At 33.0% G+C, this 24732-nt stretch overlaps 2 protein-coding genes across 2 annotated transcripts in view; both read right to left on the reverse strand.

The window, feature by feature from the left end:
• Nucleotides 1–2331: 2331 nt before the first annotated feature.
• The window catches only part of LOC136989789 (tubulin gamma-1 chain), a 30329-nt gene continuing 7928 nt past the window's right edge, over nucleotides 2332–24732 (reverse strand). The window contains exons 2-11 of the mRNA XM_067288063.1: nucleotides 23677–23727; nucleotides 21387–21448; nucleotides 21055–21222; nucleotides 7281–7429; nucleotides 6352–6565; nucleotides 6115–6264; nucleotides 5885–6037; nucleotides 5652–5813; nucleotides 5342–5533; nucleotides 2332–2948 (exon numbers count right to left, since the gene is read on the reverse strand). Of these exons, the coding sequence (XP_067144164.1) occupies nucleotides 2931–2948; nucleotides 5342–5533; nucleotides 5652–5813; nucleotides 5885–6037; nucleotides 6115–6264; nucleotides 6352–6565; nucleotides 7281–7429; nucleotides 21055–21222; nucleotides 21387–21448; nucleotides 23677–23727 (1319 nt within the window). The 3' untranslated portion in view covers nucleotides 2332–2930. The remainder of the gene's footprint in view (nucleotides 2949–5341; nucleotides 5534–5651; nucleotides 5814–5884; nucleotides 6038–6114; nucleotides 6265–6351; nucleotides 6566–7280; nucleotides 7430–21054; nucleotides 21223–21386; nucleotides 21449–23676; nucleotides 23728–24732) is intronic.
• On the reverse strand, nucleotides 10484–11316 carry LOC136989936 (RWD domain-containing protein 4-like). Its single transcript, XM_067288243.1, has one exon. The coding sequence runs from the start codon at nucleotides 11238–11240 to the stop codon at nucleotides 10647–10649; it is 594 nt and encodes a 197-aa protein (XP_067144344.1). The 5' UTR covers nucleotides 11241–11316; the 3' UTR covers nucleotides 10484–10646.

Raw genomic sequence — 24732 nt, forward strand, 5'->3', positions numbered from 1 at the left:
AATACGTGAGTACTGTATAATAAAATGTAAATTGCAGTGGGTTAAATGGAGTTTTTGCATATTCTTAACAGCTGTGGTTACTTAACATAGATTCCTGGTTTAATTATAACAGTCAATGTTCCCTCTAAGCTGCACAACCGCACACTGCTCAAATTGTTGTCGCAAGAGAATTTATGTGCCACGCAGGCGAGTATGCACAATGATTTGAATTGTTGTTTACCTATTTCTCATTGTCTGCAACATGATTATTGCTACATATATTTCGATTAAATACATTAAATCATTGACAAAAGATAATATTTTATATGGAAGTATGTTTTAAAATGAATTTTAATCTCTACTTTTTAATTAATTAGTTTAATTTTTATAGGAAAAACAAGATTTTATATATGCATGCTTAGAAAAATTTTTTGCTCAGAGAAGTTATGTTCCGCTCATCTACAAAAATAATTAGAGGGAACATTGATAACGGTTGTGAAATTCAACACATTATTATTAATATGAGATATATTCTTTGTTTAGAATCTTATTTTAACCTTTTTACTTCATATTTTGTTTGAATAAAATCAAGTCGAAATGTCTTTGAATGAAACATATATCTGGCATATTATGCTTTGCGAGTTTTGTAAAAGATATAATGCTGCACAAACAATAAAATATGTATATTTGTAATGTATATGAGGAAGATGCTCTAAACTTTGAACATCTGAAATGTGATTTAAAAAGTTCCATTTAAGAAATTTTGAACTAAAGGATACAAAATGTAGGGACATCTAAAAGCTGTCCAAGAAGAAAAATTACAGGTAGCTGTTAAAAATAGACAAACAACACACTATAAATAAATAAATAAATATATATTTATAGTGTGTTATTTGTCTATATATATTATATATATATGCAAACACACCAAAAATAAAGAAAAAAAAAACCACTGAAAATATAAGAGAGTAAAACTAAAGAGCAAGATGACTTAGCCACACAAGAGATTGTATTTACGCTTTGAGCACTTTTCATTGCATGCGCAGTTCTAACTCCAGAGCAAATTTTTATTAAATTTAGCATTTGAAGTACTGGCTGCCACTGTATTTTGTAACAGTTGTATGTTATTTGTGATTAAGTTGCTACTGGGAATAATTAAATCACGAGAAAAATAATATACAATTGTTTCAAATCAGTTTTAGTCATTTTTAAAATAACTGTAATACATCTGTTTATTAAAACACCAATACAAGCATATAATGCTTGTAGTAGCGGGTAAAGTGTATGTACATTGTAATCAGATGATAAACCTACATTATTTTGCTCTATAAACCTCCAGAACATAATTATTACAGTAGAGCGTCGTTAATCGAAACGTCGGTAATCGAAATGGCCGGAAATCGGAACGATTTTCAGTCGGACTGTGTCGTGCTGAATCGAACGTTTTTGATACTAGGTTTACTTCTAAAGTATAATTTTCATGTTTTTTATATTCTTCAATATATTTATTTTGTTTGTACAAAATGCAGAAATAATTTTTAACAATACGATAGCCTCGATTATTATTATAAAAATTTTCGTTAGGCTTAAAATCAACGAAAATTCAACACGAAGTGACATGCAACGGAGAAAAATTTGAACGTCGGACAGGTTAATATATTTTTTCGTACAAAGTCGGAAATCGGAACAAATGACTAATTGGAACAACCCCAGTCCCCAATTGACTCCAATTTTCGACGCTCTACTGTATATCTATCTATTTTATGGGATTTTGTATTTTGTCATTATTTTTTTATGACTATTATAGTTGGCTCTGGAATTCACCCAACAACTTAGAGATGAAGAATGATGTAAGCCACGACTTCTAATTTAATTAGAAGCTATCCATGTCTAGTATTCATATATCTTATAGATAAGAAAGGAGAAAAGTCCAAGAAGAAGCAGTCTTATAAAACCATGGTAGAGTCAAAAATAATAAGTCATATTAAAAATTTGGTTTGTGTTTGTAGTACATGTATGTACAGAAGACAAAGCTTATGTTTTATATATAAAGAAAGAAGAATACACAAAGAAAATATATTCTCAAAAATGCTACAGAAATAATAGTTTTGCTGAATTAAAACAGAATATCAAAATTCAATTGAAAAATTCTTTAAATTCCAAAATAATTTGTGATAAAGAATTAAGTGATTTAAATCTTTGTTTTATTTACTGATTTTGTTATCTCAAAACTATATTCATAAATATGTCCCGTAAAATAAAACTAATTAATATGAAATAAATGTTAGTTATTTAATGGTTAAATGTATTATCAGAAATAAAGTCTTATTAATAAGAATTAAGATTTCAATATACAACGATAAAAACTTTTATTGGTGTATAAACTAAATGATGACAAAATACAGCAATGCTAACAATTGTTAACAACAAATGTGAAAACACAAATACTAGTTTACATTCTTTTATGTAACTGAACAAATATCAGTTTCATTTATAACTGATAATATTAATAATCACTGGATATGCACAGACCACAATCATAGAATTTCAATGATTGGTGCAGCTACAATGAGAACAATACTTGATGACAAGTACTTTTATCATGAATTTATACTCGAGATTAATGCAAATGTTAAAATTAGATAGTTCTTACAATCACAATTTTTAATATTAAAATTTTCCAGCATTATAAACAATCATTTTAAACAACAAAATAAATATAAAAATTATTTGGCAGCCTGATTTTTATGTACATCATCATATTACAAATTTTCAGAATGCTAAACATTTTGTAATATGTATGAAATTCTTAGTTTTATGTAAATTTTGTAATTTTTTAAGGTTGATAATATTTTGAAAACATTAAATTTAATTTATAATTACAATGAACAAAAATCAAAAGATAGATACAATATACACATCACTGGTACTTGTTAAATGGTTCTTTTGTATTACTGCTGTGCTGATACCTGAAAATAACACAATAATAATTTTATTATTATTTGATTAAATACAATATCATTTTAAAAATTAAATTTTATATTAGCAGTCTTATAAAACCATGGTAGAGTCAAAAATAATAAGTCATATTAAAAATTTGGTTTGTGTTTGTAGTACATGTATGTACAGAAGACAACTTCAAAGTAAGCTTCTTCTGCAGATTTTCACTTCTACTAGTGTCAACACTGTTTGTCAAAACCATACTAAAAGCCATTCTTGTGATGTCTTTAAGGACTAATCACTAAAGCTTACATTGGTTGTTCTTGGTCATGGTCAACAATGACCATGGACATTGTTTTCCCAATCTCCCTATCATTGAACTTAGACCTTAGTGGCATGGGTGTCCCTACCAGGAGCTTGTGCTCCAGCCTGCATTGCCCTATGGATCAGTAAAATTACTGAGCTCTCTCACCACGACCAGGTGGTGACCACGAGAGAGTTGTTATTATTGTTATTGTTATTATTATTATTATTATCCCCTTCAGATTGAAAGAAAAAATTTCAACTATTGTAAAAAACTCATATTAACTAAGTAATTACTCACTTAAAGCAGAAAACAGTATTATTTCATTCAATTGTTTGAAGTGATTATCACACATATCAAGGCTTTCCTGTATCTGACAGCTATGACTCCTGCTTATAAAGATAACTGTATAAAATTATCTTTATATGCAGAGTTGAAGTTTAAGGGATATAGAATCCTGACTTTGACTTAATGAGTTTAATTACAGATTTTTTTTAAATTTTCCATTATTCAGCAGTTTCTCAAGAATCTGTTCACAGAATGATTACAAAATTGTATATCATTTATAGTGCTTTTGAGTGTGTTTTCAAGGCAATTTTGTGTCCAATCAGAATACCAGTAACATATTGTATCAGTAAAATGATGTCAACATGAGGTTGTAATGATTTGGCATTGTATTTGACACAGAGCCATGGTATTTGTTTATCAGTTGTATTCACATGGAATATAAGAGAATATTGACAAGTGAAGGAGGTACATGGAAAAATAGGTTCAAGTTAAAAGTACTGACAATTTTGACTTACTGAGACCATGTTATATGGAAAACCCTATGTACTGTTCTTGGGACCTATAGACAGCTTCAAGTAACTATAATTCAACTTAGAAAGGTTTTATAAAAATCAAAATTCATTAAAGTCTTTAAAATTCAAAACTGCCAAATCATATTAATTTTATCACTTTGTTCTGAGAAAAAGATTTGTACAAACATTAAAGTTATGATAAATAATTCAAAATAGCTGTTATGAGAATTATAATGTATAAAAGCAAAAATGGAAAATATGTCAATAATTCACACAATTTGTTCAATTAGTCTTGCTGGGAAGTAGTGTAAGGAGTCGATTCCAAACCATTCTATTTCGTTTGGTTTTATTTTTAGTTCATTATTTTATTTATTTTGGAGCGTTTTATTTCATTAAGGATAGACTACTGCACTACCCCAGACAAAATTCTAAAGGTTAAAACTCACCTTACGATGACTGTGGACAGAAAAAATGACATCATCATCCCAAAACGACATCTCAAGAGTGCGAGACTTCCACAGGAAGTTAAAAGATTGATTTCCCAATCTCAAATTATTTCCAGACAACACAAAAAAGTATTATTTAATTAAAAGTATTATAAAATTGTGAAGGAGATGACGTAAGTAAAAAACCAACTACTAGAACAAATAAAATGTCTGTGTATGTATGTAAATAGGACGAGTGGGTGGATACATTGTAATGTTACCACACCTGCCACATAAAAAAGGAGATGAAGAGACGACTCAGACGAGATGAAACTTAGATTGGAATGAGGTGGTGCTAAGAATTGAGTGATTGATGAAAGGTTTTCAAGTTCCAGTTCCAGTAACAGAGTTTTGGTGATGCAAAGTTAAATTTGTAAGATCCATTGTATTTTTTTTCAATAGAATTGATTCCTATCTTTCTTGTCAGTTGTGTGGAGATAAATCAAATTAGAACTATCTTAATTCTAAGTTCCCAAATTGTTAGGAAGATTTTGTACATGTTTGTTTTAGTTTGATAAAGTAACTTTTTTATTTTACAAAGATTTTCTAGAGTTATTGAATTGTACATATATGGGCTTTACTAATAAATAGAACTTTTTACATTACATACAGTAATTCTTTTGTCATTTGCTCTTTAGTAATGATAGTTTATTTTTGCCCACACAACACTAACAACGAACCTTAGTATATAAGCACGCCATTAGCATATTTTTCTGAGCTTTTGCTTTACATTCATATAAGAAGATGTTACAGTAGAAGTGTTAATATGTGAATTAATGAGAATTATGTTACAATTATTTTCTAGATAATTTAAAATCAGTTTAAATTATCACCTGTTGCATTCCCCAAGTTAAGTAATCTGGTTGTGTGGCTGCTGTATATTCATCAACTAACTGTTGAACTATTTCTCGAGAAGAGTCCAATTCTTCTAAATTATCCTTGAACATTGCCTCCTTACGAAACTGTTCCAAAAATGCTTCTCGTTTTCTTAATTTATCATATTGACGTAATGTTCTTTCAAATAACTAAAAATTATTATTATTATGTTACTTTTCTTATAATTACATTATTATTATTATTTTTCTATCAGTTATTAAATTATAAAGAAACCGATTAGTTAATTAAAGGATGCAAAAAATTTACCGAAGAAATACTTGTATGATTAGCCAGCATTAAGCCACTGACTCGATGTGCTGTTTGAATGTATGGAGATTTCTTTGATAATGCAACTTGAATACTTGCTGGACCCCAAGGAATAAATTGGGCTAATTTCCGTTCACGTATTCTTTGTAAACTTTTATGAACCTATAAAACATAACTGTTAATCACATGTTACAGGAGTAAAGAAAAAAAGTGGAATACATGTATTATTAAACCTGTGTAGGATCAACTTCTCCTTGAATAATGTTTAATATACTGATGTAACAATGATTTGCATTTTTGTCATGTGCTGTTGACACCATCATATTCTTTGGTTGCAACAAACGTCTCATTACATCTAATACAGTTGTTTTCCTGACACTTGCAGTCTTTCAATAAAATTAAAAATATAAATTATGTATGTTTATGTGATATTAAAATTATATAAGTATTACTTTACTACTACCTCTTGATCTGTTGTCAAAGGTGTGTAGCCAGTCATCAGAAAATGTAATCGAGGAGTTGGTATTAAAGGTGCAATAAGACCAATCAGATCATTATTCATATAACTTGGATAACGTAGAGTAGTTGTGCTAACAGACATGATTGTTGAAACCTAACATTATCATCAGAATAAAAATTAATAAAATAATATATCTTTCTTCTAATAAAAAAAATAATTATAAAAAAATACAATTCTTACCAACATATTAATTTGGGTAAAACTTGGATTTTGGATATGAAGACGATCAACAGCAATGCGATTGAGAGCAGTGTTATCAAGAACCACCACACAATCTGCATTTTGTGTCAATCTCTTCAAAGTTAATAAAGAATTGTAAGGCTGTACAACAACATCACTTATTTCATCTTGATTAGGAAAAACTGAATAGGTTTCTATCAATTTTTTTGGAAATCTGTCAAATTTTTAAAGGAAAATAGTTTATTAATTAATGTTTAAATACTCCAAAGATTCAATCTAATAATCTGTTATTTAAAAAAAAGCTAAATAATTTTACAGTATAGTATAAAAGCCAAAACACAAATAATTAAGAAATTTACATTTTCATTTCCAATTAATATTTAAATAACTCAAACAAAATGAAATAATTGAATATAATCATGTTCAATTTATTAATAATTCAGAAATTACTCACATATAAAAGAAGCATTCCAATTACTCTAATAAATTATCAACTAGAGTTAAGCAAACAATGTTTAAATCTAACCTCAGAGTTGCTAAAAAATCAATCTACTTAAAAATTAAAATCCACTAGTAGATAAATAAATATCCATATAAAATTAAACAATTACTTTAAAAATTATTATTATTATTGTTATAAAAAATTATTTTATAATGATAGTGATAAAATAATTTTTGATAGTAATTTTTGAAATAATTTATGATAGTAGTATTGAATTATCATCATTTCCTAACTAAAGAATTAGGATAAATCATTTTTAATATACAAAATGTCTCTAAAAAGTGAGTGACAATTGTTTATTGTAAATATGAAAGTTACATTTATGAACTTCTTGTTAATGTAACATTAAATAACAGCATTGTTTCATAAAAATTTCATCAATATTAACTCTAAAACTACATTAAAAAACTGTGAAAAATTAAAATACCTATCATTTAAACGTTCCAAGATGTAAGATCCCATTCCTGAACCTGTACCTCCAGCAATTGAATGACATAAAACAAAACCCTCCAGACTATCACTTCCATCAGCTTCTCTATCAATGATATCAAATATTTCTTCATGAAGTTTTTCTCCCTAAATAAAATCACATTAATTTTTATATCAATATCATTATAATGTGTATAAATCGTTCATTTTTAACTTAATCATTTGGACACTAACTAATAGAATAGAGAATGTGTCTTAATATACAGATGGTTAATATCATCTATACACAAATTTTATTTCAAAGATTTACTACAAATTTTTCAAATGGAAATCATTTAATATCATCATGAAACATGACAGTAAGTTTCCCTTGTCCATATTTTCAGAACCAGTGCACTTATAGGGTAAAAGATACATGTACTGGTACAGACACTGTCTATCTTGAGATGTGTTGTTTTGTCATAAAAATGCAAGTTATGCATGAGCAGCAACAGTTAGGATGTGCAGAATGTACACACTCATTGCACTGAGAAACAAGAAAGTGAACAGATGTGTGTTGCAGATATGGATAAGACTTTCAGAGACAATGGTGTAAGGAACTGAGTCTGAGCGTTATTTTTATTTTATTATTATTTTTCGTTTTATTATATTTTGTTTGGGGCTTATGTTTAGTTAGGACAAAGGTTCCCCACCACTCTCTTATTAGTAACCAAAAAAGAAGATAATAAACCAACTCACGAAAGAACGAGCACCATAGGAAAAAATCATGTGCACCTGCGCTGCCCAGCAGAAATAAACAGTCCGCAGAAAAAAAAATGGGAGGGAGAAATCCCCACACTCACTAGAAAAGAAATACTTACTAAACCGTCATAAAACATCCCAAAAAATTGTGCTAAATGCTTTGTAAACAGTTTATAAGATTTTGTCGGAGTATTGAAGCTGCCAGAAAGAAATTTGATGTTAGAAAAACTAAGTATGTAAATAAGGGGAGTAACCTAGCTGAATTGTGACGTCGCCTCACAGCATAAAACCAGCACGCTAACTGAAGACAATCAAGGTGATTCCTGGTCAAGGTGTACTACTGAGTGAAAAATTCGAGGCGAAGTCCAGATTGAGAATTAGGCAATCCAAGGTGTTTAAAGAGGAATTCGATTTGACGATAGCGAAAGGATTGAGGAAACAGGTTCCTAGTATAGTGAGGTGACGGATAGACGTTTAGTTCATAAGAGATTTTGTTCATAGTTCTTAAGTATTTGATTTGTCGAATTTTCAAAGGGGAATTAAGATTAAATTAAGCTAAGTAGCTGAGTTTTATTGTCGGTTGTTGATTTTCGTTAATAAATTTTGTTTTGGATTATAGACAATTGTACATAGTTAAATTTGATTTACTAATTAAATATATTTGAAACTTTTGCTTTGACTTGATATTTGTCATTATTCTTACTAATTTTTTCGGTGCACGCATAAAAGCCCATGCCTGGCAAACTAATCTCGAATCCGCGTAAAGTACCCGTTAGGTTAACGGAAGTTTTACCAGCTGCAGTTAGTGTCGGTTTCTTAAGATACAAAAAAATAGTACCTTACAACATGACCTAGTTGCCTGTCAATATCCATCATAGAGGACACCAGCACAAGGGTGAAGACCATGACATGCATCAACAGATGGGTGACATTGCCACAGAACTGAGTGTTTGCCAAGTCTGAACACACCACATGATATGCAACATGCTAGATTTACTGCAAAGTGGTACAAGGGGTGCCTCAGCAGCTCAGTACCAATTACAAGACTGCCAGAATGGACATCAGCCTGTAACATCTTTTGCAATACAAATGAGAAGACAACTAATTTCTCTTCCATACTGTAACAGGAAACAAAAGCTGAGTTCTATTTTAATTTACCTGAAAGAATGAAAGCACCCAATGGAAAAAAAAAATGTTCAAGTGAGCTGGTCAACATGAAAAATTCTTCTCTTGGTGTTCTGGGATGCCAAAGGAGTGTTATTGCTGAACTTCCTGAAAAGTGGAACTATAAATGCCAACAGGTATTGTAACAAACTGACAAGAGGCCAGACTTTCTCAGTTCAAGGATCACCTCTTTGATGACAATGTGAGACTCTACATGAAGGCAGCAACAACATCCTCTGTGGCCAAATTTGTTGGAAACATCTTGTCACAACTTTTACAGTCCTGATTTTGCATTCAGTGACTTCCACTTCTTCCCAGAAATGAAGTAGAAGTACTTTTGTTCAATGCAGGGCATGGACTGGTACAAGGAAAGTTTCTTTAATTTGATAGTATAACAAATACATCAATATGAGGGGGCACAATGTCAAAAAGAAGTAATAATGCCTATTCCTATTCATTATATACTTGGTCTACAAAATAAAAATTTCTGTTATCAGAAGACCCAGAAAACTTATTTTTAGATTACTACTCATATTTCATGTAGCCACATTGTAAAAAAAAATTATTTTCTTGGTTGAAATATGTAGCAAAATTAAATAATGATAAAAAATAAACTATATTATGACAAATACTGTTCTAAATATGTATTTATTTTTGAGCTGTATGTAATTCATAAGATAGCCCTTTTGCTACATCACCACCATTAATAATACTAATCAATAATCAGGCTGAAACGTAAGTTAATAATTAAAACAACACTAGCATCAACACAATACAAAAATTATTAGGCAGGAGAATAAGTATTTCTGCTCCTTTTTCAAGCATAAACTGTAGTCTTTATGATGTGACAGCATTAAGCAAAGTTTCTTGAAAGTGATAGAGTTTCTTTGTGTGTGTGTGTTTTTTTTTAGATTCTACAACATTCAATTGAAAAATTCATTTTAAAAGTTTCAAATTATTGTTCAAGAAAAAAAAAACTCAATAATTCATAACTATCATATTATATAAGATCTAGTAAAAAGGTAACATAAAACAAAAGAGCTAATAAAAATTGATTTCCTAAAACGAAGAAAGAAAACAATTTTATCAATTTCGATTTTAATAGTAAAAATATTTATAGTTTTGAAAAAATTTTTAATTAGAAATCCTATACCCCAAGTAATTTTTAAATAATATAGTCAACTTGCCTTAAAACAAACACTGATAAAGCAAATTTTTCTGTTGCCCTGGCAAACACCATTGTCACAATGTTAATTTTCACAAGATAAAGCAAACAAAAATTTTACCAGAATTTTATAAATATATTTCAGAAAATTTTGTTTACAGTCTTCCGATATCGTGTGATCATTACCAAAATAAACTATGTTAGAACTACTTACATCGATAACGTAGTTTTTTAATAATTTTCATCTAAGAATTAATTTAAATTTTTTAAAACTATACACATTTTGGTTTAGTCTCAGGAATTTGTCGCCTGCGAAGAGCTGACTTTTGGACCAGAACCGATTTGGCTGAGATGTTTCACCACGTCCACCCAGTTCCAACCTCTTGGCAATTCGCCATCGGTATTGACTCGATTGGCTAATTTTCTTTTCTGTTGTTTTGTGAGTTTTGGCTTTTTTTCCTTCTTGCTTGAAATCTGTGGTTCTGGAGTTTTATCCACTGTTAGTTCTTCATTGCCATTTACATTTGGTAATAGGTTATCTGGTTGCATATCAGTAAATTCTTGAATATTTTCTTTTGCAAATTCAAATAAAGTGTAAGTCATTGCCGTATCCAGCAACATATTAGCCTCTTTATTTAATCTTGAAATTATCAAGTTTTTGACTTCTGGAAGAAGATGTTTATTATAAAATGCATCTAAATTAATTATTGGAATTTCACTAGGATAATTTTCATTCCAAATTATTTCCAATAAGAAAGATTTTGAATCATCTTCATTTTTCACCTTATATTGAAATTTATTATCAGAAACTTTTCTAAAGTTTTCATCACCATCATATATTGATTCTAATACCTCCAGTTCTTCTATTTGTAATTCTTTGTTTGTCATATTTACAGCAAAGTTTGCAAAAATTCAGTTATAACAACAATGTATAAATGTATTCATAACATTTTGGAAGCCATATTGAAAAATCAAATTTTACCAGAATTCATTAAACTGAACTGTAAATTATGTTCACAACATCCAAGAAGTTATTTTCAATAATGGTTGTTTTTTTACACTTTTGACATAAACAAAATGTGATACTGTACTAAATGTTCCATTTTGAGCAGAATAGATTTTATTCCTCTAGTAAGCAAAGGGCTTGACCTCCATTTGTAGAGCAGTTCAAACATCTGGTTTTAGGGACCATTCTACTGTACTCAGAAAATAGGGGGGGTAAAGTTTAAGAATGCTATCTCTTTAAATGGATGGCGTTCTATGTAAACACATGTTAGTTTGCATATTAGAAAGTGCATACAGTGATGCCAGATTTGGCTACTTTGCGACAAGTTTGGCTCCTTTTTACTCTTTTGATACCAAAGAATATTTTCTACTTTTATTATTTTTTCAGACAATCTTCAATAGAAAAAAAAATTGCAGATTTCTTTTAGATGTGTTTTGTTTCATCACTCTGATATAAGCCACTGACTCAATGTGCTGTTTGAATGTATGGAATTTCTTTGATAATGCAACTTGAATACTTGCTGGACCCCAAGGAATAAATTGGACTAATTTCCGTTCATATATTACTATTCCACACTTAAACAGCTCTCTCCGCCTCATTTTGTTTGATTTGAAAATCATTTAAACATTAATTTTTGTTTTTGTAAATAAATTTTATTTTATTTAACTATTTCAGTGAATTAATTCAAAATATTATAATTTAGAGACTTTGATCACCTATTCAGCCTTAACTTCCTAAATTATGCAACCTTGACCATGACCACGAAAATCATTAATGTAAATTTTGAGAAAGTGAACAACATACTGTTCTGCTAGCAATTCATATTAATGTGAGTAATCAGTTTTTTATTGTCAAGATTTTATAAATTTATATTGATTTTAATGATCTGTTTTAGAAAATATTGAATATAGACCTGCTGATAAGGGACAAAGTAGTCCAAAACACAATATCGTGTATGTGTATAGGTGGAAAATAAAGACTGTTTGTTTTTCTGATGAGCTTTCTTAACTTTTGCTGAACAAAGATGTTGGTATATGTCCTGTTAATAAAACAAGTCCAAGTAGACATTTTAAATACTAAACTATAAGATAACGACAGAGGCATATGATTTAAAGAAAATTAGAATTATTAATACAATTCTAATTTTATTTTGTTTAATCACAAATAAAATATCAAATGCACATACATGCACACATTGTCCTGCAAAAATTACTGGCATTTAAAACTTTAAGGAAAAATCTTGTAAAATCGACAACATAATTTGTTCAGGTAAAGCTGGACAATCAAAAACCTTTTTCTGCCAATTCACTCTGTCAATTACATTTATGAGTTTCTCCAAATTCTGATTTCTGAACAATCATGTTTTCAACATGAGAATAGATTAAAATTTATATTGGGCTCCTGTATGACTTTGGAATTCAATTCAAAAGCTTTGCTTTACCTATTGTTATTCATCTTTACTCCTGACAATACACAAGAACAATTCAAACAACCTATATAAAATACTTCCGTTTTTAAACCAGAGAGTGAGCATCTGGTAGAAAATGCAAATACACAGTTCACAAAAATTATTGCAAAAATGCAAAAAATCCTTCACTCGCACGTATAGGACGACTTAAGTTTTTGAAGCAGTGAAAAATGAATAAAAACCTCATCTTATATGCAAGTGTGAGTGTCTGAATTTTGGACCTACAGTATATTTTCCATGACGTCATAGTTGTCGTCTTGTTGTCACTTACTAACGACTAACTGTCAACTTTCTACGTGAGAACGTATTCTCTGTTTAGTTCTCAGACGCAATTCTCATCACCTTCGCCCTAAAGTGCATCGAAAAGAACAACAATACTACGAGAAATCGGGGAGTTGTCGCTCGGATAGCCGTGTGTGCAGACGTACTTGTAAGTGTGCTACCTCCTGGACTTTGTGCCGAGTTCCGCGGACTGAAGACAGTAACAACGCTGAACCAGTTAGGAACAACCGCCATGACCGAAATCATCGGAGGTATAGGACTAAGACTTTTGTCAAGACAAAAACGTCGACCTCCGTTAGTACCCGAATCTCCGAACATCTTTCACAAGGTATTTATCCCCACGCAAACTCATTTGTAAGCTCTCTCTCTCGAAATCGCGTCACTAGACCCTTGATAATGTACGTGAATCCTGTTCCAATTAAATATACATTATGTTTTGTTAAAATGGCCTCTGTTATCTCTTGTCCTCCATCCCGAATCCACTCGCCCGAAAAACGCGACCGCTCGCGCGACCGATCGTAGAATCGCCGCGGCTTCCGTGTCAGCCGAGACACGGTGGTGTCAGACCTGACGTGACACCAAAGAGGCGCCGACCCCCCGGTCACACTGGTGTCAGAAGTGGGATATTTGAGGCCCCGGAGGCCCTACAGTACGAATTAATAGTTGTAAACCAAGTCTAGGATGGAGGCAGGGGCAGAAGAACCCGCACATGGAGCCGAGAGTCCCGCGCGCGGAGAGGCCATCGGTGGTGTAGGCGTCGGGGGATTAGGAACCCTTGTCCCTTTAATCCCCTCATTCTCAGGCGGCGAGGATGGGCTTAAGATTACAGATTACCTCGCGGCCATCGAGGAGATCGCCAAATTGACCAATTGGTCTAAGATGCAATGCTTAAGCGTAGCTAAATTAAAACTAACGGGGATAGCCCGAGATTATGCTTGGAAAGATGAGAAAATGGAAGTGGTAGAAACTTATGACGAGTTCAAGAAACTCATGATCAAATGATTTGAAAGAGTTCCATACTCATTGAGGCTTCAAAAATTCCACGCCTGTGTACAGGCGCGAGACGAAGACGTACAAACGTACGCCGTACGCTTACAAACTTTAGCCGCCAAAACTGTTATCGAACATACTAGTCAGGGATGCTCGGGAAGCAGCAGTTATTAAACGATGCCAACAAAAAGAGAGGGACGAAAGGTTAAGAGTGCAATTCCTTAGTGGGCTAAATGATCACATAAAAAGACCCGTAATGAGCAGGGAACCAGACACATTCGATATGGCTGTGCGAGTCGCCATCAGTGAAGAAACCATCGAACAATTAATGGGGAAACCTCGAGCGATAATCTGGGCCATAAATAATCCAAAGGAAACTGGGGATGAGGCTAACGCTGCTAGTTCAAATCGGTTGGAGGAAACCTTGGAGAATATCCAAGAGCAATTAAGGCAATTGGGAACCTCAGAAGGTGGCCGATGTAGAACTCTGCCATTTTGGCATTCTCAGAGTTACCAAGATTCATGACCACAATACTTACCCAGGCGAGCGAGCGACAACTCCCGAGGGACCCAAAATGTAGCTAGAGGGAGAGCGAGAAATGAAAATCGAGACCGGCGGGAACCTGCATATCCGCCTCGATACGGCGCGAGAAATCGTCCTACGATGTATAGAGGCCAAGGAGACCCCCGAATGTGAAGAAACGCCGCCTTTCCTAATAGACAGGCATACGAGCGAATCAATAAAGTTAACGGGAGGAAATTAACATCGCATTACTCCCGGCAGGCATCGGGGTACTCCCAATATAAGAGGAATTCCGGATCTCGGTTCCGGTCGTCCGAACCGGATATCTCGCCGATAGGGAGGGACGCGCCATCAAGGATTCAAAACCGAGGGACAATTAGGTCTCTACATTGAGACTCAGAACCGAGTTTAGCTTGTACAATTGACGGATATCCTGCCCGATTAGCTATCGATACTGGCTCCAAAGTAACACTTTTATCTAAATCGCTGGCAGAGAAAGTAGCTCACCTAGAGTTTAATCGCAGTCAAGGGAAGACATTATTTCAAAGCGTTACCGGCCATGGAATAAAAACGTATGGAGCTAGACAATTCCAGATCGGGATTGGGCCTTTGCACTTCTCTTATTTATGCTACATAGTAGATGATCACATAACTACGCCCTGCGATGGACTCCTCGGGAGAGACATCATTACGGCCAAGGGGTTTTGATTTGTTTAGCGAGAGAAAAAATAATTCTGCCTGAGGGTGAGGAGATCAACTTCCGGTCGGCTCCGGAGAGGAGGAACTCAACGACCCTCGCACCGGTGAATGGAAACCGGGATCACCGAGGTACATCTATCAACGCTCAACATGCAATTCCCAATGCCACTTTGTCTAAACCTACATCTTTAGAACACACTCCAGACGTGATTTTGTTAGGAGACTGTAATCTTCCTCCGAGAACGGAACTTGTCACTATGGCAAAAATTTCCGGAATAAAGCAGAGAGGCAAACTCGGGATCATAGAATCCACAACCCTTAGTCAAGAGGGAGTAGTATGCGCCGATATATTAGCCAAAACAAAAAGGGGAGGACAAGTACCTGTTCGGATCACTAATTTTTCCACCCAGCCTCGAAAATTGTCAAAAGGTGAATGTGTCGGAACTTTTGTAGGAGCGAAGGAAGACTCTACCCTCGCTCTGAATCCAGTCGATTCACACTCTACTCCGAAGCTCTCAAGAGAGAAATTTAGTCAACTATTTGACTGGTCTCACATTGAAAGGGACCAACAGCAACCTCTATTAGATCTATTATATAGATATCATTATGTCTTTGCAACACACGACTACGATTTGGGATATTGCCAAGTGGTGGAACATGAGATTCCTACGGGAGACGCCAGCCCTATCTATCAAGCGCCATATCGAATACCTTATGCACAACGCAAACAAATGAATAAAATTATTGACGAACTGTTAGAAAACAAAATAATCACTCATTCCAAATCGCCCTGGTCAGCACCCGCTTTATTGGTTAGAAAGAAAGAACCAAATTCATGGCGTCTTGTGATTGACTATCGGAAGTTAAATAAAATTACCAAAACCGACCCTTATCCCTTGCCTCTAGTGCAAGAAGCGCTCAGTCTGATGGGACAAGCTAAATATTTTTCGACAATGGACACAATATCAGGATTTTGGCAATTAGCCTTAAAAGACAAGGAAAAATCAGCATTTTCTACGCCTGACGGCCACTACCAGTGGAACCGTATGGCTATGGGCCTTTCCGGAGCCCCAGCGTCGTGGCAACGCGCCGCAGATTTCATTCTCCACGGATTAAAAGGGAAAACCTGTCTAGTGTACATGGACGATATTCTAACCTTTAGTTCCGATTTTCAAAGTCATCTAACTCGATTAGAACAAATCTTCCAACGCCTCGCCGAAGCCGGGTTAAAGCTAAAACCAAAAAAATGCCATTTCCTACAAAGACAAATCAAATTCTTAGGGCACGATGTCTCTGATGAAGGAATAAGACCTGATCCCGATAAAATCAACTGCGTCTTGACCTTTCCCAGACCCACAAACAAACACGACATCAAGTCATTCTTAGGGTTAACTGGATACTACCGACGTCATATCGATTTATATGCAGCTATCGCAAAACCGTTAACCGATATATTAAAAAACGATGTCCTCTTCCAGTGGAAGGATGAACAGGAGCGTAGCTTTGAGAGACTTAAGGAAATAATGACTTCCGCTCCACTTTTAAAGTCCCCGGACTTTTCTAAACCCTTCCTCTTAGCTACAGACGCTTCTAACGACGCTCTAGGAGCAGTATTATCCCAGGAGGACGAGAGAGGAGACATGCCTATAGCCTATGCCAGTCGCATACTTCGGAAAGCAGAAAAGAATTACAGCACCACCGAAAAGGAATGCTTAGCAGTTGTCTGGGCCACTAAATATTTTAAACCTTATTTATATGGAAGGAAGTTCACAATTATTACCTATCACCGCCCTTTAAGATGGCTCATTAGTAATAAAGATTCTAGTCACAACTCTCGAATCGCCCGTTGGATTATCTTCTTACAGGAATTCGATTTTGAAGTCAAACATAAGGCGGGGAATTGCCATAAAAATACGGATGCACTAAGCTGTATCCCAATCCAACAAATTGGAGAAGCAACAGAATTAGAACCCATTTATTCAAAGACACAAATTCGAGACCTGCAGAGAAAGGATGCACTATGGAATCCTATCATTCAAAAACTAGAGGACGAATCTGCTCTAGACCCCTCTTTTGAAACCCAATTTTTCCTCGATGAGGAAGGAGCACTTTATCACCGACAATCTGATATGCAAGGAGATTCTCTCGAGCAATTAGTTATACCATCAGTCCTAATACCTTATATTCTACATATTTATCATGACTCTCCGATTGGAGGTCATTTGGGAGCACAGAAAATGAAGCAAAAACTTTGATCATTGTTTTACTGGCGAACTATGAATAAAGATATAACAATTTATTGTCAAAACTGTCAAAGATGCGCATTACAAAAGAGAAGAGATAAACAACAGGAAGCGGAACTGCAACTATTTCCGCCTTTAACACACTTATTTGAGCGAACAGCTATGGACATCGTGGGACCTTTACCTATCACTATGAACGGAAATAAGTATATACTGGTATTTATCGACCACTTTAGTCGATACGCCAAAGCTATTCCCTTGCCTAACATTCATAGCAAAACAATCGCCAAAGCTTTTGTCACTAACATCGTCTTAAAACATTCAACACCTCTTCAACTTCTTACGGATCGAGCTCCGAATCTAGTCTCCAAAATGTTTAAGGAAGTATGTGAATTACTCCACATTAAAAGACTTTTAACAACCGCCTATCATCCTGCCTGTAACGGACTCGTCGAACGATTTAATAAAACTCTTATAGACATTATATCACATTACATCGCCGAGGATCAAAGAGATTGGGATGAATGGATACCCTATGCTCTATTCGCTTATAATACCACCATACACGCCTCTACAAATGACAGTCCATTCTTTCTGCTCTACGGTAGGGATCCCACCTACCCTTTTGATTTAGTTACTCGTCCTACTAGGACTAGATACGATGTCAATGACAACTTTGCCGCGGAACTACACCTTCGAATGGCCAATGCGCACCGGATAGCACAGGAGCACGCCGAACAAGCAGCGAAAGAACGTCAGGCATACCACCGACGTACTCACAAATCACCTACGTATCATGTAGGGGACCGTGTATTTCTCAACGAGGTCGTTATTTCTCAAGGCTTAAAGAAAAAACTCGCCCCAAGATGGTCAGGCCCTTTCCGCATAATAACGGAATTAAGTCCTGTCACCTTTATTATCGAAAATATTCAAACCAAGAAACAACTTCAAGTTCACGCCAATTGCTTAAAACCCTGTACGGCACAACTCGAATTCAAAAGACAGAAGCCGCTCCTGCTACTCAAACGACTCCCAAATCCTTAATAGTAGATAGTCTCACTTAATATCGATCCATGGGATGAATTTATTTTAACCGAAGCCACCCAACACCCCGAAGAAACCGCTGAGATAGATGACGAATCGGAAGAGGAAGAACCGATCGAGGAAAGACAAGTAGAACCTACTCTCCGACCGACTACTCAACCGGAAACGGAAAAGGAACAACCGGAAACCACGCCTCCTTACGCTCTTAGAAGCCGAGATCCGGTACCCGATCAACCCTGGGTAATGCCTCGACCCCAGCGAAGTAGTCGGATCCTGTGTCGAACTCCTCGATCTCATTCCTCCTCGCCTTATGCTCTTAATCATTACTAATTTTCTTTGCAAATTCTTGTCTTGACTAAAGTTCGTGACTGGTACTATGTCGTATTTTATATTGTTTATCCTCACTTGAACAGAATTCCGATTTTTGATGATTATCCATTCAAATTCTCTTTTATCAATAGAACATCTTCGAAAGCATCAGTGACATTGTCATAAAGCAGTAGAAATATTCTCTATATTCTTATCCCATCTATATTTTCTAATATTTACAGTAGATGTAACCAATATTTAGTAAACTACAATAAACATTGATACTTAACCGTATATTTACGTTTGTGGTTTATTTTGACCGCGTTATCATAACTAAGAGAGAGAGAGTAAATATTTACTTTGTAAATCATGCACAACCGACAATATGCGATATATCCTATCTTGTTTTAAACATATTAAGCCTTGTATGGTATATTAATGCTTTCTCATTAATTGTATTATTCTAATTGTCACATTCTTAAAAGAGAGAGAGAGAGTTAATCAGAATTTAAAATCGATCTTGCTCATGAAGAACAAGCACGATTTTGGAAACGCCGGGGTGATGTGAGTGTCTGAATTTTGGACCTACAGTATATTTTCCATGATGTCATAGTTGTCGTCTTGTTGTCACTTACTAACGACTAACTGTCGACTTTCTACGTGAGAACGTATTCTCTGTTTAGTTCTCAGACGCAATTCCCATCACCTTCGCCCTAAAGTGCATCGAAAAGAACAACAATACTACGAGAATTCAGGGAGTTGTCGCTCGGATAGCCGTGTGTGCAGACGTACTTGTAAGTGTGCTACCTCCTGGACTTTGTGCCGAGTCCCGCGGACTGAGGATAGTAACAACGCCGAACCAGTTAGGAACAACCGCCGTGACCGAAATCATCGGAGGTATAGGACTAAGACTTTTGTCAAGACGAAAACGTCGACCTCCGTTAGTACCCGAATCTCCAAACATCTTTCACAAGGTATTTATCACCACGCAAACTCGTTTGTAAGCTCTCTCTCTCGAAATCGCGTCACTAGACCCTTGATAATGTACGTGAATCCTGTTCCAATTAAATATACGTTATGTTTTGTTAAAATGGCCTCTGTTATCTCTTGTCCTCCATCCCGAATCCACTCGCCCGAAAAACGCGACTGCTTGCGCGACCGATCGTAGAATCGCCGCGGCTTCCGTGTCAGCCGAGACACGGTGGTGTCAGACCTGACGTGACACCAAAGAGGTGCCGACCCCCCGGTCACACAAGTAAATACAGTATATGCTCTTCACCTCAAATTAGTAATAGTTTGCCCCTGTACTGTACATCATATTTTTCCTTTAACAATAAAGCTGTGTCAATCATCTGTTAACTGCTTTCAGAGGAAAATTTTTAAACTGAAATAACATGACTTCTGGTTTGCATCAGAAGTTTGTATATAATTAATCGGGGCCTCATGTCCATAAGGTTCCCATATCTGGTCTCATCTTTCATCTATCTAACTCCATTCTCAAGATTAAGGAAAGACAAATAAACAGATGGATGATAGTGGAAATTTATAGGTCTACAATTTTTTCAAATTGCAAATGCAACAATTCAAATTCAAAATTTACTAACTAATTACAACTGAATTAAAACACAGTGGAACCTCACTTTCAATATAAATCCATTCCAGAAATCCTATTATAGAAAACCTGTATGTGAAAAACCATTAATTTATTGATTTTGGGTTTTAAATATCAATTATGGTAGCTGTATTAACATTCTTTAAATATATGTCTCTTTAATCCAAATGAAAATTGGTTTTGGTACTTCTTTTATTAAAATTGTTACTTCTTTTATTGTTTTTCCATATGGAAAAACAATAAAAGAAGTACCTAACCTGAAAGCTGTTGTGATAGTATACCAAAACCAATTTTCATTTGGATTAAAGAGACATATATTTAAAGAATGATTTTGGGTTACTTGTTACAAGGATGCAATGTAATCTAAAAAATGTTATCTTAGAATATTCATTTAAATGCCACTGTCTCAAATACATGTGCATAGAGATATCAAAATATTAAAAAAATATATTTTTGTTGATTTTCAATTTCAAGCATTGTTTTCCAATAAAATAAAATTTTAAAAATTACTGTTGTTATTATTTACCTGTGTGTAACCAACTGCCCAATTATTTCCTGCACCACCTCCTGCTTTCGATAAATATATATTTTCAGGGTTATATAATTTTGCATAAGGTGAAGTCATTATTGTATGAATAACACGTGGTTCAAGATCTAGTAAAACTGCTCTGGGAATATAATGTTCATCATCTGCCTAGAAATGAAAAATTAAAAGTCATTTTGATTATTTTTATTTGTTAAAAACAATATTTAAAAATTACATTATTTACAAAATAATTTATTTCAGAATTCAAAAAATTTCTTCTGTAATAAAGATTGAATAAATTGCTCATCTTAAAAAATTTAATGTAAAATCACCTGATAAAAGAAGACATCTTTTCTGTCAATACCTTCAGTGACATAATCCTCTAGAACACCCTCTGAAAAAGTTTCAAATTTGTTATTTTTATCCTAATACACTTAAGTATATTTATTTACAGATATTTTCACTTCAAGAATTTTTTCAAAATGCTTAATTTAATTTTTTTTTAATCATAAATTAATAGAGTGAATTTTAAAAATATTCAGTTATATATTATAATTAAAATTCAGATATAATTGTACTAATACTGAGAATTCAATTTTCAGGAAATTTTATTAAAAAGTTATTTCATTACATTATTAAACAAATGACCAAATGATTCTACTTAGTCTAGACTTTAAAGAAACTAATTATAACTAAGAAAATCTGGTGTTCAAATATTTTGTTTTTATGGAATCTTAGATGAAGAGTAAAGCTAGAAATTCAAGATCAAAAATAAAATTCTCTGACAATCCTATATTTTTCACAGAAATTTTTTTACTTCACTAAGTTTTCACATATGCACTTTAAATGTGTGACATGAAAACTGCAAGATTTTCACACGCTAGGTAACTTTGACAATGGAAATGTCTCATCTGCTTATGCAGATGATTATGAATATCAAATATATACAAAAAAGTTTTTTTTATCATTTTATTAGTTTTGATTAATCATTTATTCTTATATTTTACATTTATATTCTATTAATTTTTTGATTGGAAAAAAATTAATTAACAGCAATAAGTAAAAACTGATGATAACTTATATCACTATCAAGATGAAACAATAAAATTAATTCACTCTTTAGTGTTAAAATCCTTTACATATAGGTATGAATGAGGAAAATACATTTATCTGGTCAAACATTTAACATGTACAAAATGTTTTTGATTTCAAAAATATATTGTTGAAAACAACACTTTACATTTGTTGAATATGTTTGAAAAATAAGTTTTCACTTTTTATATTTAACCAGATTAGTCTTCTCTAACAGATAAAGAATATTGTTCAGCTTTTTACATCCAGAATGCAGGAAAATAGGGCAAAATTAGAAACCTAAAAGAGTATTTGAACCAATTCTTTGTTTTTGTTCTAAAATATTTCTTATGCAATTCTTTCAGAATATTGAAGGCAGGACAGTGTTTTCGTAAGGTAAGTTATGGACGACAGCATCCATTATTTAGAGGCAAATATCATAGATGTCCTATTTGTCTATATTTGTAAATATTTTGTCTGGGGGATTGTAAAAGTGTCCATTTCACTGTAATAGGTTTTTGTTTGTATAGTTTTCAATTGCAATGTTTTAACATAAATGTATTGAAAATGTTCTATCATGTGCTTATGTTCACAAGTTTAACATTTAACAAAACAAAAATCTTAAATTCCAGCACAATTACTTTTAATGGCTAAAATTTTTGAAAAGCTATGTTAGCCATTAAAAACAGTTGTGTTGGAATTTAACAACTTTGTTTTGTCTTATTTAATTTGTTCAGTTTGAGATATTACTTGAACATTTAATGCTATTTGTTTCTTATGTTTTACATAAATAATTTAGATTTTCTTATCCAGTTCATATTTATTGATCCATTTTACTTCATTATGATTATACTTTCCACACAGAAAAAATAACAAAGCCAATACATTGCTATCAAATGTGAGTACATGTCTGTGATGACATATAGTATAGTATTCATGTGTGAGTGTATGTCTGTATGTTATAATAAATTGTCATTTTTTCTACATTACATTATTGAAAGTAATTTGTTTGTTCATTACTGTACATTTCAAATTTATGAAAAAATATTAATGGTCTATTTGTCATACATACTCATTAATACTTACTTACTGCCAAGATTATAGCATGATGACTATATTCCTACTAAGTTAATTTTTTGGAATTTGATTGAGATCAATCATGCTGTACTTCAATCTGAGAATCAGCTGATCTTGTTATATTTATTATATATAATTATATTAGTTATATTGTTATATGCAGTTTATCACCCACTTTATTATAAAATTGACATATATATGGAATACACGTAGATTTTATAATAAAATGCCTTTGTTCTTTATCCCACAGAAACAATAGTTTAGATAAAATTTATCTGTGTTTTCTAAATATAAACATTACAAACTAAATAATTAATTTCATAATAATATAATACATAAAGACTTAATTAACACTTATAATTTAAATCATGCTAGAAACTAAATATTCCCATTCATAAAAAAACACAAGTAATTATTTTCATGTAACATTTAATATCCAATAATTATACAATATCCATTAGATCTGAAGCTTACCTGGACTAATTCCATGTTCTGCACATAGTTTCTTCCAAAACTCAAAACCAACTAAAATTAAATTAAATTTATTAGTATCTTTTATTTATTCATTTCATTTCAAAATATTTAATTTAAAATCATTTAAAATTTGCCCATTGTAAAAAGATGACAATTCCAATAATTTATTAGTACTGTACATTAAAAGTCAACAAAACAAAACTAATACAATAGAAATCTAGACTCATATATAAACTGTGATACACTACACAGTTGAATCTCAACCAGATTTTTCTCAATAAAAAAGCACAGACGAGATATTTGAATCAAATTTTATTTTTATTTTATATACTCCCCTCTAGTATCAATGCATTTCTTTCAATGATCATACAACTAGTCAAACATTTTCAAAAACCTGTCACAAGTGAGGCTGTTCAGAATTCTTGATGCTCTTAAAGTCAATATTGTGCTCCCCTTCACGGCCAACTTCAACTTTAGGAACAAAACAAAATCAGTTGTAGCCAAATCAAGTAAGTATTAATGAGGGGACAGCATGACAATAAGGTCACCAATATTAAAGTAACAATAAAAATATAATACTGGTGATAGCAAATGGTGATAAAATCCTGGTCCACTTGTTTCGACATTCAGCATGAAATTGAATCCCAAATCAACTTCAGGAAAAACTGCAAAGTGTCACGCTTCCATACAATGGGAGTCCCGTGCACAATACATTAGCAATTTCATGACATTACACAGCAAGTTTGGGAAGAAAGTGGAAAGTGATGTTGAGAACCGAAAGGCGTTTTGTGATTGAGATTTTTTATCAGCAAACAGAAATTTTGAGGAAATTTTTTGGAATAAATTTTTTTACTTTGATCTTTTTTCAGTAGGCTAAAACAAAAATTTTTGACATGAAAGAACCCGTGAAATACTGTTTAAACATTGTGATCAAATGGGTTATTTAAAATTGTTCTTTAAAAATTATTCAAAAATGATTCCTATTGCTAACAAGGGGAGGGTCAGATGTTCAGGCCTCCGATTTGAATGAAACTTGGTGAGCACATATTGTTTTAT

This window comes from Centruroides vittatus, unplaced genomic scaffold (assembly GCF_030686945.1).
Source record: "Centruroides vittatus isolate TY-2023 unplaced genomic scaffold, ASM3068694v2 scaffold_769, whole genome shotgun sequence".
NCBI lineage: Eukaryota > Metazoa > Arthropoda > Arachnida > Scorpiones > Buthidae > Centruroides > Centruroides vittatus.

Coding starts and splice junctions, on each gene's coding strand:
- LOC136989936 (XM_067288243.1), bottom strand. CDS start 11,240: ATGACAAACAAAGAATTACAAATAGAAGAACTGGAGGTATTAGAATCA.